We start from the raw sequence: 17,043 nt of genomic DNA on the forward strand, positions 1-17,043 counted from the left end.
ATGTACTCAGCCCAAGTCACAGTGAAGCAGATCTGTACAAGATAATATTGATGAACCTTGCCCATGTTGGTAAACAATGTAACTGTAAAATCCTTGGTATGACGACGATGATGATGGTTATGATGATGATGATTAATGTTTATTATATGATTGAAACTAAGCCACTTTCATGTCATCATTCCATTTTTAGTTTGTGGATAAGCGTGGCCTCTGTCTGTGTTGAATACAGAAGTTGGTCGAGAATATGTAAGTAAAATAGGGTCATTAAAAATTTGTCTTTTTGGTAGAAAATGTGCCCGAGTTACTGTTTGTGTATTCCTTGTGTTGGAGTTGTCATATGACTATGGGGAAGGAAAAAGTATAGCTTTCTAACTTTTTGAGAGAGAGAGAGAGAGAAAGAGAGAAAGAGAGAGATCGGGGGGGGGGGTGGGTGTGACAGATTTGTGAATGTGGAGCAAAAGGGATTGACAAACGGCATTTATTGTCACTGAGTGTATGCGTGTGTGTAATTACATACGTGCATGTATGCAATGGTGAGAAATACAGCTAGACAATGTGCTGCCGTGGAGGAGTATCGTAAGAGGAAATGATAGATCGGCAATCTCAATGAATTAGAAGAAATATGTTTCTCTTGTGTGATTATGCATGTATAGGTGGATTGATTAATGTATATGTTAATAGATAGGCAGAGAGATGCCTATAGGTGTATTATATTAACAAAAAAATCTTTGACACTCGCGCACACTATAAATTTGAAATGTCAAAAGAATTCCTGTTTTCGGAAGGATGATTTTTTTTCTTTCATTAAGTTACAATTTACACGTAGAGGGGCAGATGAAGGATGGATTTGACTCTGAGAAGAAAATTGTGTTATAGGAATATGATTAGGAATGTTAACATCACCAGACCGAGTCTTTGTCATTTTTTTTTTTCCGGAAATGACGTTCCTGTAAAAAAGTACTAGGTGTCATTTCTCTCGTCGGCTCTAAAGACACACTTATTATATCTACCCATTTATTGAAGACATGACTGAGTAGGTATACCATCGGCCATGTAAGGTATATACCGTTTACTAACACCTCCTGATCCCACTCCACCCCCCCCCCCCCAAAAAAAAGAATTCTACCACCATCACCACCACCACTACTATTCTCGAAATACAGTGTAGTTTGTTACAGGTACAAGTTTACGGCTTTTTCTTCCGGTTGTAGCGATAGCGCGACACGCAAACCCAGTACATGTACAATGTACCCACCAGCACATTGAAAGTTAAACAGACATGTGACCCGTCGTCTGCTGGTAGATCTATGCTGTTTGTGTATGTGCTCATTCCCCACGTTATGTGAAACAATTAACCATTACATGTATTCACGTAAGACACTGATGGCCATCCACTGCATCCTGACTCACGGAAATAAGAAAAACATGTATTCACAGCTTGACGCCATTTCTGTTAGAAGTACATGTATGACTAAAAATGAAGAAATAGCATCTTACAACCCATGTCTTTGGCGTCTGAGAATGAATATACAAATTCCACGATTTTTCCGACGACCCCCCCCCCCCCCAACAAAAAGATACCTCCTCAAGAATAGAATATAGAAAAGAGAATTGTTGAGGCTATGTAAGCTATGACCGTTATTGTGCTACCTTCCAAGGATCGGTCATATTCCGAGGCGCAGAAAAAAGAAAAGGCTTTTTCTTCAATTTCCCTTCCAAGTTTGCCATCTAGACTACCTCACTAATCAGAGAGCAGGTATACACCAACTCCACGTCTTCATATTGATTGCCGAGATTTTGATGTTAAGATTTCCTCGTTGGCCCCACAGACCTATGCAATCATCACTAGTTCAATATATTACACTTTGATTAAAATAGAATGACAGTAAGCAACAAAAATCAAAGACAGGTCTCGTCTCCCCCTCCCCCCCCCCCCCCCCCCCAGCTATGATACTTAGTATTACACGTTTCAGTCCCGTTCTAAGCGTTTCACAAAGCCATATTCGGGCTCAGCTAAAGTGTTAAACTGACTAATATATTTTCGTGTTCGGTCAAATTTGAAGGAATAGTCTGCGCATTGCTCAGGATAGTTTCAAGGAATGACAATAACACTTGTAAAGACTCATTCAAAATTCGGGAGAAATAAGAAAGTTAATACAGAATAGTTTATTGAAGTTCATGCTGTTTTCTCGAACCCTTGATATTGGGCAAAAATCAAACGCAATCCAGACATGGTGATGATGCTTCACAACTCTTCTCTCTTTGAAATATCCTTAAGATAATGATGACAGAAAATCATGCCATATATCAGTCAATCATTTACCGATTAAAACTTAGGAAATAATCATTGCTTGTTCTTGATGTGGGTTACGGAAGTTACCAAAAATGGAAATTTTCGCCCATTTTGCGCGACATTATGAGACCAAGCAGCAGCGAAAATAAAAGCACGCGAATCTTTTGTTAGCAGTTATCAATGTTCATTATTTTACATTTTGATTCCGCGGAATTAAGAACACGCGAAATTCATCTTACCCGGCCGAGAGCGTAACATTACTTCTGCGAAAGTTTCCACTTTAAAAAAAAAAGAAATTCACGGAAGAGTTGGGTGCAAGCGAGATAGAGCCTCGTCAAATCTTATCGAACTTCTCCAATTTTATCAAACTTCAGAAATTTGTGATGCCAGCCAAGACAGTGTAAACGCAAGAATCTCTAAACTTAAGTGTAATAGAAAACACCGACTCCAGGTAAATCAAATCTCATTGATATCAACAATTGTCGTGAAACAAAGATATTAGAAGACACATCAAAGGCATGCTGTACGATGCTAGTTAAGACGAACTTACACAAATACAGTTCTAGAAATCAAAATCACGACCTGACTGATGTGTCTTCATTAGTCGAAAATGTCTCTCGAATTAGTATCTCACGTTACCAACATAAGTTTCATTAGTTTAGGGAAGACACGGTCCTCAGCTTTCTGTCGTTCGTAATAAGTCTAACTGACTCCGAACCATGTGTCTCTTCCATGCAATATGAACTTATCTACAAGAAATATCACATTTCAAAGCTAAACTGAAATTAACAACGACCCTCCCCCCCCCCCCACAAAAAAAAATAAACACAAACACAACGCAACAAACTACAGTGTGAGATCAGGGAGGTGAGACAAAAGAGAAACACTAATTGGTGATACAAAACGTGTACCATTAGATTGTTGGGGGAGGGGCGGGGAGGAACTTTCGGTATATTTCTGTACTGCGTATCCATTATTTCATAGTTTCTTGATTAAAAGTTGAATTTCACGTTTCACAGTTCACGATTAATTCCTGTCCCATGTTCTAGCAGAACACAATTAAAAAAAATTTTACTACATGGTTGTTATAGTGAACATCATCACCTGAATACGAGTTGCACTATACATGTACTTCCATTTGCACCTCATTATTAATACAATGTACACGCAGAAATAGTTTTAGCGTCGCATACTAGTAACAAGAGGTACACGAAGAAAACAGCAATTACATGCACATTCCACTGCACCAAGACGACGAAGTCAACGCAGAAAGCGGCACCCGCGTCTTTTCTATTTCAAGCTCGTTTTCATGTCGACGCGGAGATGTTTTAGCAGACAAAAGCCCTTGCTTACATCTCTAATTAATTTCTACTGGTATCTGGGCGGGTATAAGCTTACAGGGCACATGGGATTAACAAGAAAGCGTCTTCACATACCACACCACATCTCAGATCAGACAGACGATATTTGGCGTAGCTGCGGACAAGAGCACGAGGAACATCGGCAAGGTATGATCAAGCGTTTTTCGTTAGTGGGGTATTTTTTCACGATTTTTCTAATGCCATTTTTCTTCTAACTCTTGTCTTCTTTATCGTTTCCGCCTATTTATTGAGTATGTACATCAGGTTTCTATTCCTATATGACATTAATCATAGGAAAGGATTCACGCTTTTACATTTTCGGCGTATTAACTGTGCATAGTTTTTCTCCTTTTTTGTTGTATGTTATTACTGCTTGATTATTTCGAGTTATTTGCAAAGTACAGACCTCGGAAGACTAGGAATAAAAGTCAAGTAACCAATTGACCACACAAATCAAATGATTCGTAAAGAAAAAAAAAATTGTGAAACAACAGATGAAACTACACAAAGTTTGTGAAAAGTTGTTGTAACAGTCCGGGTATTCACGCGTACCGAGTTTGCTTAATTTGAAACAAATTTGTAATTAAGCAAACTCAAATCAAGTTTGTAATTAGGCAAATTTGCCGTGTGAATGGAAACTGGAATCGAGGAGGGTGATTTGAAACTTTATTGCAAACAAGTTAGTAATCAAGTTTGTAATTAAGCAACACGGTACATGTGAAAAGGCCCCACGTTTCGTGGCTGATATCATTAGATTTTGTTCGTCGATACACACATTTTTAACACTCAAAAAGTATGCATTCTATTAGGAAAAGTAATAGGGCCTACTTTACATGTATTCAATCGTGTAATACCCCTCCCCACGATTATAGCATTCACTTTGAAATGATACTTAGCGCTTATCAAGACTCAATCATTCGCCTGTCAAAACTGCACAGACGCCTCAAACTTGGTACTGATGTGTCATCCACAACAAGTAAAATCAAACAAAATACAATAGTCGTGGTTCTTATCAAATCGGAAATAAAACAAACAGAAAATCTTGGGAATTTAGATATTCATATGTGCTTAGACGTACCAGTCAAACTCTGGTTAAATTCCCGTTGATTTGTACACAAAATGTTATGCACATCATTATATTGAGTTTAATGTGTACTTTGGATTAATTAGCAGCGGCAACAATTTTCCTGTCTATTAATCATCGTTATTTAAGTACAACATAGCGACAATTTGATGAAAAGGATAGGCGTTATTCCTTATGATTTCATTGAGAATAGAAATCTAACGAAGGATTGTATGTAGGTCGATAGGAGACTTTTTGTGAGGCCATGACATCATTACCTCATCTGATTACCATATTACGTCATCGAGACTATTTACAACTGTTTCGCGGAAACACGTGAAAGTTCAAAATCAAATAATTTTTTATGCCTATTTTCCGATTGTAATGACACTTCTTCCATTCCGTTGGTTTAAAGGGATGGTACAGTTATTGCTTGAGATGAGGATTGAGCTTTCAACTTCTTACGAGATACTAAGAAACCACTTGTGAAATGTTATAGAACATAATTACAATTATTAGAGGTATACAAAGTTTATTTGATGAAAATCTGTTTTGAAATGCCAGAGGTGTCCAAAAAGAAAGTAAAAGAAAGTGATCCTGATAAAAGGTGGATCCCACCTTTTATTATGTTCCGTTTGTTTTGGATATCTCAGCCATTTCAAAACCAATTGTTATCAAAATCTTAATCAATAAACTTTGAATCCCTCTTAGAAATACTTACGCTCTTTCATATTTCATAAAAGGTTTCTCATTATCTCACACACACACAAAAAAAAAAAAAAAACCAAACAAACCTGAAGCCCCATCTCAACCAAAACTATAGCATCCCTTTAACGTGGAGAGCCTACTCGGACCATGAATTCCAACACTTCTGTCCCTAAGGCATATATAAATTGCAATCGTGCATGGTTGCTGTCATATCAGACAGGAAATAATTTCTTACCCTAAAATCCGTTTTTCAATTGTCAAGGAACAGTAATCTCTTTACTACTACACTCTGCTATCATATGCTATCATGTCTTATTTACACTTCTGTGTATTGGAACTTATGCTGCAAACTCGCTCCATGAGTGCCACATTATCATAGTAAGTAAACAATCTCTTTTAACAATCCTTCTTGATTACTGAATGCACGTACAGCTCACAAATTAATCGACAGGAAACCACAAAATCACCCACAAGGACACAATGTCTGGTAAGTTTAAATTGATACTTTGCAGGCATTTTATTTTATTGAAAAAAGGAAATGTTGATTATGTGATGTGTTAACTGCTTGATATCGATATTCTCCGGCCTACGACCCTAAATAGATATTTAGAACGCGTCTGAAAAATTATATTAGGCAGGATTGTTATTGGCACACATTGTATTGTCTCATTAACTATGCACACGGGAGAAAGACTGCAGTTTTAACCGCAATCAATGATTGTCACGTTGTCTTGAGACATGAAATGTATAGTGACGATAATACATGTGCTGGTAGTTTCAAATTTAATCGGTCCTGTACTGTATACCAATACAGTATGCGTAAAGTTGTTGTGCCTTCATGTAAGTGATCGCCTCATGTGGGTTTGACACCTTTGTTACTATAGTGCAGTTAAATCATCTGTATATTCCCCCCCCCCCCCATCCTGTACGTTTGTTTCATCGCCCTCAAATTATATTCAATCATTTACTAGATATTCTCTTTTAGGGACATCACTTTAAATCTTATTTTGTTTTCCCTTAATAATGCATTTCTCATTCTTTCTCTCACCTTTTCAGGATTTGCTTTCTGTATTCTCCCTTTCAGAATTTTCACGTCTTTCTTTCATTCTCTACCAAACTGTTGTACTGTAATTTCTCATTTCTCTAACTCTCAATTTGCTTTCGTTGCTATTTTCCTTACCCCCTTCTCTCCTTTATACCATCTTGTTCTTCCCCTCCGTGTACATGTGTTCTACTTAGTTTTCACTCTCGTCACACCTCGTGGGTTCTCCCGCTATTCCTCCTTTCATCCTTCTGTCATTCTTTTTACCCTTCCTCATTTTTTTTCGATTCTCTCACTCTCATGTCACTTTGTTAATTTCATTCAGTTCCTAATTTTTCTATCATTACCTCCCTCCTTCATTGAAATATTTGTTCTCTCTGCCCTTCCCACGACTGTCGTCTCATTTGTTTGTTTGTTGTTGTTTTTTTCATTTCGCAATATATTTGCAACCAGTGCATCTTTCACGTTATAAAGTTATCACCAAATGCTGCTGATAAATGCAATATTAATGCTTAAGTGTGTCTAACTATATGGACATCCCGACCCAATATTTAAATGTGCAACAACCCCGAAAGTAGGATGTTATTACTCTTTGGGAAAGAGAGAGAGGAATAAAAAAAAAGAAAGATAATGGTCAAGAAATGTTTTGATTTACTTTTTCCGAGCAGTCACTGAGGAACAACTTGTGTATATTTTATTTGGCATATTATTTTACAGAAGTCTGATAGTGATAGAAAAGTACATTCGATTCACGTCAACTCAAATCAAATCAACTACCCGTCCCTAGATAGATAGGGCCTAAACCCCCAGCCATGACATATGATTTTAAGATTCAGGAATCCGATCAAATTTTTCTCGAATTTTTCTCCCTCGGAAGGTACTTCCAAGTTCGACAACCTGCCCGACTTCGCCAAGGAGTCATGCTACGAGATTGACGGCTGGATCATGCCCAAGTTCATGCCGAAGAGATACCTCGACGACCTGAAGGCCTTCCAAGTCCGGGAAGATGACACCTTCCTGGTCACGTGGCCTAAGTCCGGTGAGCCTTTTCATCAGACCTCGAAGCATTATGTTTATATTCTTTTTTTCAAGACTAGCTTAACAATCATAGTACATCGAGCTGCGAGGCAGGGGTAAACCACCGATCTCTGTAGGAAGTATCTGGATATCTCATAGGCCATAATAGCTTGAGACCAATGGGGCAAAGATCAGGGCCCTGTTGCATAAAACCCTTACCGCTGGACTTACCACTCCTTTCTAGCGGTAAGTCTTCAAATTAGCGGTAAATTTTACAATCCTTGATGCTGATTGGCTGTGACGCCTAATTTTGACGGTAGTTACCATTGAAATTCAATGGTAAGTTTTATGCAACGGGCCACAGTTGTATTTACATAACGCGCGAGCGAGTGTGCCAGACCACAGAAGAAGTATATTTCCACTACGAGCTACTTGCTCGCTCGTTCGCACCTTGCCCGACATATCAGATTCCGAATATTCAGATATACTGTAACTCTTTACCTATTCTGTTACGTTTATTCACTTTTTAAACTGCACTTGTGATCCAGAGCTCGTGGTAATTCTTCCTAATGCCACATTCATTGTTCCATTGCTCATTAGCATCCATAGGGCCTATATACGTCCATTTTTCTAATATTCATCTTACTGTTTCCGCTTCCGGGTCATAGGAACGACGTGGATGCAGAACATCCTGTCTCTTATCTTCGCCAATGGTGACATCGTGGCGGTCAGAGAGAAGCACCTCCTCAAGCGAGTTCCATTCCTTGAGATGTCACAGAGTATGGATGTCAAACAGGTAGAACAACAGGTGACATGTTTACGATAATATGCAAACCGACGATCGTGCGCAAGCTTCAACATGCGACGAGAAGGTGGCTTGTCATAAAAACGCCAAGGGCCTTAAAGGAATGATCGATGTAGTTTTGGTTGAGAAGGAGATTCAGGTTTTAACTTTTGGCGAGATAATTAGAAACCACTTTCATGGAATATTAGAGAGCATACAATTCAAAGTTTATTTGAGGAAAATCGGTATTGATATGGCCAAAACATCCAAAGACAAAGTAAAACAAAGTGGTCCCAATCAAAAGTGAGTCCCACCAAACTGTTCCATAAAATATCCCCCAACCAAAACTGTATTATTCCTTTAACCCCTTCCTCAAACAAAGCGAATCTATGCGTTTAGGCAAGCCGCCTTCCCTGGTACTTGTCTCTTGCCCTTAACAAAGGCACCTTGCCTAGTTTCAACAATTCACCTTCTTGCCGCTCGTTTAGTCTTTCATATTATACAGACTTTATAATTCTACTTGCTAAATTGCCAGTCCTTGTGTATGTGTGTGTATATACCATTGACGCGTCGACTACATACGAAAAGTGTGTCACACATGCATACATACCACGTACATTATGAACATTCTCATGTTTTCGATGTAGCAAATTATGTAAAAACGTTTGCAGAGTATAATCGTAACGAAAAGGACCTACCCTCTAAAGTAATGTCGTACAAGATGTCGTTGAGCTCGGTCACGCAGAATCAAAGTTGTTTTTGTTGTTGTTGCTTTGCGATGTTGTTGTGATTCTCAGTAACACCTTTACAACTTGATTTCATTATATGTTTGTTTGCTAATTTTGTTGTTGTTTTTGTTTGTTTGGTGTTTGTTGCGCAAACAGGCTGATAATGACAAAGGCATCTACGAGATTGCTAACAAGATGGCGTCACCTCGTCTGATGAAGACACAGCTGCCTCCTCCCTTTCTTCCCACACAGATGCACGAAAAGAAACCAAAGGTACGCATGTTGCATCCATCGCAACGTTACGAAACAGACGATGAGCCTCTTTCAGTTTGGCGGGAAACTATTCATACGTTGATCCTGCTGCCAATTAGTAGATAATAAAATTATAATGATGTTTGTACCCCGTTTCTCTATAGCCCTTTTCTTTGATGCACTTGGTATTAAAATTGTTTACCAAAAGACTGATGGTACTATTGCTGTGATTCTATTGACAGCAATAAAAGTATTTGTAGTGATTGTGACATCAGTGATTGTGATGATAATGATGAAATGAGGATTTAACTATCGTAATCGACTACTGTTTGCATTATCAGAAGAAATGTTATGCATGATCAGAGCCATTTTTAAAACTCTGTCTGTTTTATTTTGTTTTGTTTCATTGTAAAAATAAGAGCTGCATTGATTTTGTTTGTATACGCAAATGTCATATTGTATACTTTGTACTTTTGTTGGAAATGAAATGAAATGAAATGAAATGAAATGAAATGAAATGACGTCTGTCTGACTGACTGTCTGTCTGTTCATTTCCATCAGGTGATCTATGTAGCCAGGAATCCCAAGGATGCTGCCGTGTCGTACTTCCATTTCTGTAACGTGTCACCCAACCTCCCCCAGTACAGACAGTGGAGTGATTTCTACACAGACTTCTGCAACGACTCAAGTGAGTTTTACAGTTTACTGACGCGAACTGTTACAGGTTACAGGCGCATAGATAGATAGAGACAGACGGACAGACGGGGGAGGAGGAGGGCTCAATCAGTTATCATTATAGAGCAATTATGGCACAGTGGTATACATCCAAAGTTATTTGCAGTCTTCTAAAAGAAACTCACATTTTAAGTTAACTCCTCTCACCATAACTAAGAAACAAAATCATTGACGAATCCCATCCGAGTAGTTATGTCGATGATATTTATCATGGCTATTGTATACTCTAAACACATAATAATCGGTGCTTGTTAACGTCGATGAAAAAAAAAACAAGTTTCCAAGTTTATGAAAACACCTGATGTGTGCTTTTCCAAGTAGATAACAAGTGTGACAGAGGTCTGCACGAAGAACAGAAATTCTAAAATGATAATCAGGAACTCAATCGTTCGTTTGTTTGTTCTATTTCTGCGTTGTTCTTGAAAAGCATGGACACAATATAACGATGAAATGACATAGTTAAAAGACAATGATGATCTGAACTTGTTTTGTAAATTCATTGAAAGAAGTGTAAGATACTCTATCACTGTTTATACAGAACGAGTCTTGGCAGTGGAGTATAAACGAAAAAATGTAGTAGACTGCCATCACTATTATCAAAGCTTGACTTAAATGTTGGCCTCGAAACAAATGAAAATATATGATAGATTTCATAAGGTCAAAAAGTAACAAAAAAAGGGGGGCGATTGTGTATGTAATCGTTCTTGTCATATAAATAGTTTTGTTAAATACCTCTGCAATAAATCGATTATCAATTCCTATAATTCAAACCTTGTTTTGCAGTTCCACGCGGGTCGTGGTTCGAGAACGTCCTGTACTGGTGGCGCAAGAGACACGAGCCCAATGTCTTCTTCATCACCTACGAAGAGATGAAAAGGGTAAGTTTGGTGCTAGCTGAAACCAGTACAGGTTATTTAACATAAAGACCTCCAATCTTATAGACAGAAACACGAGATCCAACGTATTCAAAAGGTCATGCGTGTTCAACTTTACCTTCTTTCATAGATATATACAGGATTGGACCATTATAGTTATTATCTGATATTGCAAAGCGTGCATGTCACCAGCATTCGTCAACGTCTTGATATCTAATATGGTTATCGATCGATAAAAAAAAAATCCTATCCTAAGATTAAGAATGAAAACTATATATAGGTGGTATCTGGTCATCCTTTTGCTGTTTTAAGTTGTGAAACATCAGGGCTTGAAGTGAGATGGCTGCGTATTAATGTAACATTTAATGCAGTATAAAATGTATCACTACAGAACTTGGTTTGATCGCAATGACGCCTTTTCGATCTCAGCAAAACATATTGAATGGTTGATACCTGCGCAGTGACAAAATAATAAACATTCTTGAAGTCCCGATTCTCGTATGTGTTAAGTGATTTTTTTAAATCATAAAATCAGCTCTAAGTCAATGGTAATGTAATATTGCTTCTGTACTTTTTTGTTTTTTAAAGGTAGAGTATTTTGGGACATCTTCGCTGCTTGGAATTAGGGCTTACCATACACATCGTTAATGAACACCTTATACCTTACAAGCTTTGACTACTATATCATTCCCTTATATCTCAGGACCTCCGAGGCTGTATCGTCAGAGTATGCGATTTCTTGGGCAGGAACCTGTCGGATGACGTCATCGACGTCATTACCCAGCATTCCACATTCGATGCCATGAAGAAGGACCCGAAGTCCAACCCTGACACGATGCCGGTCTTCAAGGAAGCTGTGAAACAAAAGAGGTCCTTCCTCAGGAAAGGTAAAGGCTAAAGGTTTCTACTTGATAACTGACAAAATTTCACCTGAGACAGCTTCTCAGTAGTTTCTTTCTATTGTAGGTTTCACCAATGGATACGTGTGTTAGAAATGGAAAAAAAAAGTGAGACACCAAAACATGAATGTATTTCATGCTCAAACAAACCATCTTATCTTAAATTTTGAATTTGAAAGGGATCTTAATTCTCCTGCTCAAACTCCGCCCTGCCATCCTGATTTCGTGAATCAAAACACATGGTTATTTTCTTACAGGAGGAACGCAATGCACATTTTGTAAAGGAAATCACATCTGATACTGGTCATTACACTGCTAGCTGGCTACTACCAAGATGGCATTAAATTTTGATTATTTTTTCCTGATTTTTTTTTATAGATTTGGGCAGGAAATTGGTAGGCTCGAAACGGTTAATTTTATTCATAATTACCAAGATGTACATGAATCCATTTCGTAACATTTTATGATGAACCAACACGTACAAGCGTATAATCTTGTAAAATGAGATCTGTCCATATTGAGTTCACTATTATGCAAGCATTCATCAGAGTCATAATTTCAATATTATATTCTTGTTTTTTTCCTAGGTGAAGTCGGTGACTGGAAGAATCACTTCACAGTGGCGCAAAACGATGCATTCGATGAGCTGTACCGGGAAAAGACTGCGGGATCGGGAATAACGTTTGAATTTGAGCAGTGAAGACCACAACAATAATCTCAACAAACATGAGACTTTCATATACAACGCGAACAACCGAAGCAATACCAATTTCACCTGTTTCTTTTGCCATCCCAAATAATGGCCCCCATTTAATGAGTCTCAATAGCAGTCTCGTCACTGATTCGATGCTTAGCATCGCACATAATTGCCCCCGTCGGTGTTTCGTTTTATTTTACTTATTTTTCACCAGTACTCGAAGTATGAGTGATATCGTGCAGTCCAAAGTGGATATACAACGTGTATTTATCTTGCATCGTTGATATATTCTATATACATTATTTCATATCAGAGTAAACTTTGATTTAGAAGGATTTCTATGAAGAGCTGATAACTGCAACATGGCAGTTACAGTTTATCAAGAATCCAGCTGTTGAAGCATCCTTGTGGAAAGGGAAACGGAGTCACTTGGGAGTTGATTGTTCATATACTATTTTTGTGTGTATTTGGACAACATTCCTGTTTATGATGTGAACATGAAATGGTTTCCGAGATCTAAAGCTTAATGACTATTGAACGGGTATGATTTTTCCCTAAACCACAATAAGCCATATCATGATCTCTTTACAACAGTAGGCCTATTGTTTGTTTATTCGTTTGTTTGTTTGTTTGTTTGTTTGTAAATATTCTAAGTATATTTGTCACCAATTGAGTTTAGTTATGGCAGGCCGGCTTTCATGTTGAATATAATATTCTTGATTCGATTGGCAGTCACAGAAGTACCCGCAGAATCCCGTTTTATACATAACACAGGAGATTGATTCGACATTTTGTATGCCTTTCTGGAAAGGCACTGTTTGAAACTTACGCAACTGATATGAATAAATTTGCAAGGTTTTCCTTCGCAAACGCATCTTTGTCGCATCAGATTTCTCGCAGTTTTATTCTTTTCTGCCGGTGTGTTTAGTTGAAGTTATCCTTGACTTAAGTTTGCTTTCGGGTGCACAGTTGACATGCATCTATATTTCTCGTGTATATCCATATAGAACCATTACTGATCTCTCGTATTCATTTATCACACGTTGACTAACCTTTTCTGCTCCTCATGTACGTCATCACTTTTCCAGTCTCTCATCGCTCACGCTCCAAGTTAAAGGGAATGGAAACCCAAAGAGCAACGTGGATTGAGTGAAAGCAGCAACAATAGTAGAACGCATCAGTGAAAGTTTGAGGAAAATTGGCCAATCGATGCAAAAGTTATGAATCTTTAAAGTTTTGGTGTTGGAACCGCTGGATGAGGAGACTACTAGAGGTTATGACGTATGAGTGGACAACAATAAAAAGAAATTTATATAAAGAAAATCCAACAAAAATTAACATAACTAGCATTATGAAAGAGCACTTGACTAACCGCTTTCAGAAAGCAGTGGGAATAATTGCTACCCTATTATGTCAGTATCAAGTTGATGGAATTTGTAATTTTCATGAAAAATGAATGTTTGTGGAATTTTCTTTATATTTTCTTTATATTGTTGTCCACTCATACGTCATAACCTCTAATAGTCTCCTCATCCAGCGGTTCCAACACCAAACCTTTAAAAATTCATAACTCTTGCATCGATTGTCCGATTTTCTTCAAACTTTCACTGATGTGTTCTACTAATGTTGCTGCTTTAACTCAATCCACATTGCTCTTTGGGTTTGCGTTCCCTATAACATCCTCTTTTAGTATTGGAGTGTCTACAGACAACGAAAACGAGGGGTCATTCAAGGGACGGTATATAGTTTTGGTTGAGATGGGGATTAAGATTTTAACTTCATGCGAAATAATTAAAACAACTTATGAAATATCAAAGAGCAAACAATTCTGACAGGAATTCAAAGTTTTATTTGATGAAAATCTTTTTTTGAAATGACTGAAATATAAAAAAAACACAACAACAACAACAACAACGTAAAACAAAGTGGTCCTAGTAAAAGGTAATTCCCGCCTTTATTATAACCTCCTTGTTGTTGTTGTTGTTGGTGGTGGTTTTTTTTTGTTGTTGTTGATAACTCAGCCATTTCAAAACTATAATTTTCATCAAACAAACTTTGAATTGCTCTTAGAATTGTATGCTCTTTCATACATCTCATAAGATGTTTTTTGTTATCTCATGAAAAGTTGGAAACTTGTAACCCCATCTCAACCAAAACTATGACTATCTCTTTAACCTCCAAGGCCACACATGTTTGTTATTTGAATGATTGTATTTCTACACTCCTTTGTCAGACGTAATTGCAACACAAAGTTAATTGCACAAAGTTATTGATCATTTAGCGTGTTCTAGCCCTAAGACTTACGTGGACTGAGTAAAATCGAATCAACAGAAGAGCTGGCACTGCAGAGAAGTTTCATCAAAATCAGGACCTGAAACATGAAGCTCTCTTTCAGCCTCACGAACAATTCGCACACATGCAGCACAATATTCACTGAGGCTTTACGTTAATGTACAGATCTACATGAGCACTATATGAATAGCTGGACAGAAATTCAAACAAATCAAAATAAACACACACACACACACACACACACACACACACACACACACAAACGCATACTTCAGACATTGTTGGATTTCGTTTGTTCAATTTCCTTCCGTAAATCTAATATTTTTTATTTTGTTCCTGACTTTGGCACAACAAAATAATTCTCTTTCACTCTCCCATTTTTGTCTTAAATCACTATTCATTGCTTGCTTTATTGTGTCTACAAACAACAACAATAACAACGACAACGACGACAACAACAGCTACTGGTTGCAAAGAGAGTCTCCCATTCATATAGAAATAACCCTTAGACCTGTTCTGAAAGTATGCCAAACAAGACGATATCAATTTTCATATAGTTTGTTAGCAAAATTATGTATCCTAATGCGTACATAATATATTTTTATTTACAGCACACTCGTACCCAAGTGGGTTTAGAGTCGACCACTTTTGATCCTATCTATAGAAGGTAATGCAAATTCTGTCTTATAGGACATATATTATCTGGAAGTCATTCTATATGTATAATGAACGGAGGAAGTTGGAATTGTTGGTAAACAAGCAACGAACGAATCAAAATCACGACGTTATCACAAGTGTATAGTCTCCAGATCACTGTTTGAAGTCAACCTTTTGTGCCCCTTCCCTATTATAGCAGAAATAATCTCAAATGATATTTATATCCCAGACATCTTTCGTTATCATTATATTATGTTTAAGTATTTTCTGGAGATTTTGCTACTTATCAACCGAGTTTAGCATGACCCGGTCACCTACGAGTCAATCGTGATAGAATGATGGTGCCAAGTGCCAAGTGCCAAGTGCAAACACTGTAATGATATAACTTTTTATGACCAATCGGGGCAAATTCGTGTCATATTATTATAAATTATAATGTAAGCTATATACGTACATCTCCGGTTTACAAACGAATATGTGATGCTTCTTACATAACTTCTTACATAACATGACAAACGTAAGACAGAAAGAACAGCAACATTGATTTTGGTTTTCCTATCTAGTCAAACAAACAAACTAAAACATCAACAAACAAAATTGAAAACGCAATCAAACCGCTTTGAGTGTCATTTATTTCGAGGTGCTCGAACTTTACCGCCAGTCACATCGATAATTATGACGTTGTTTATACTCCCATTTACCAATTGATTTTAGTTTTGTGTTTGAACGTATAAATTTACAGGCCTTTTTGCCCTCCCCTTTTTCATATATACAGGAATTAAGTTGTAAGCTACAAATTTAGCCGAGTCTGTTCAAGTCTAAGTATAGGTAGGTCTATATATGTGTGACATCGATATATGTATTTTTTAATGAAAACGCATCATCCTTTATTTTGTATTATGATGAAATCTTATATGAATTCAATTTCTGTAATATATTTATATATTTCTGTTGGAAATGAAAATGAATTAATGAAAATGAATGAATCATAGTGTAGCTATAAAAGGCTTATCTCAAAAAACAATCAATATAGCCCATGAAGATATGGACTAATGATTATGAATTGAAATGGACGATTCTTGGTCAGACCTTTTATCTTTTAAGTTGTGACCTAATCGTGGGAAAAGGGGTGCTTTTATTTTCTTCTTTTAATTTCAGTGCGGTCAACGATTCATCTATTAATATGTTCTCACATAATAACGATAGTATAGTTAATAATCATATCTAGTATTCAGTCTCGCAGTTACATTCCTATACAGTTTACCCCTCGCCACCTAGACATTTACCAATGAAAGGAAAGAAACAACTCACAAATAATAATTAAGTCTGCATGCATGTGCGCCTTTTTGTAAATATTATGTTGTAATCAATTGAATAGGATTGTTAAGATTTAGTATCCGTACATATACTTGTAAATGACATTCTGTTGTAATTATTTGTGTATGACATATTCATGTTTGTTTGTTTGTTTGTTTGTGTGTGTGTGTGTGTGTGTATGTGTATGTACGTGTGTGTATGTTTGCCTGTGTGTGTGTAGTGCAAGTGATGTAACTTTCCCCTCATTATCAGTATTCAACTTAAATGATGAATTATTTCTCATGAAAAATCATCACAATATCTCCTTACATCAACATTTTCTC

The 17,043-nt window shown here is 37.2% G+C and overlaps 1 protein-coding gene across 1 annotated transcript; it reads left to right on the forward strand.

Moving 5' to 3' along the window:
* The first annotated feature begins 7,397 nt into the window (after positions 1-7,397).
* LOC139708872 (sulfotransferase 1E1-like) lies at positions 7,398-12,457 on the forward strand. The gene is made up of 7 exons (XM_071620835.1): positions 7,398-7,506; positions 8,153-8,280; positions 9,153-9,269; positions 9,810-9,936; positions 10,767-10,861; positions 11,562-11,745; positions 12,345-12,457. The coding sequence occupies exons 1-7, from the start codon at positions 7,413-7,415 to the stop codon at positions 12,455-12,457; spliced, it is 858 nt and encodes a 285-aa protein (XP_071476936.1). The 5' UTR covers positions 7,398-7,412.
* The last annotated feature ends 4,586 nt before the right edge of the window (positions 12,458-17,043 follow it).

This window comes from Diadema antillarum, unplaced genomic scaffold (assembly GCF_040938485.1).
Source record: "Diadema antillarum isolate AM-2024a unplaced genomic scaffold, OU_Dant_1.0 seq00001379_RagTag, whole genome shotgun sequence".
NCBI lineage: Eukaryota > Metazoa > Echinodermata > Echinoidea > Diadematoida > Diadematidae > Diadema > Diadema antillarum.

Coding starts and splice junctions, on each gene's coding strand:
- LOC139708872 (XM_071620835.1), top strand. CDS start 7,413: ATGCCCAAGTTCATGCCGAAGAGATACCTCGACGACCTGAAGGCCTTC. Junction 8,281..9,152: donor AGAGTATGGATGTCAAACAG/GTAGAACAACAG, acceptor TTGCGCAAACAG/GCTGATAATGACAAAGGCAT. Junction 9,270..9,809: donor TGCACGAAAAGAAACCAAAG/GTACGCATGTTG, acceptor CATTTCCATCAG/GTGATCTATGTAGCCAGGAA.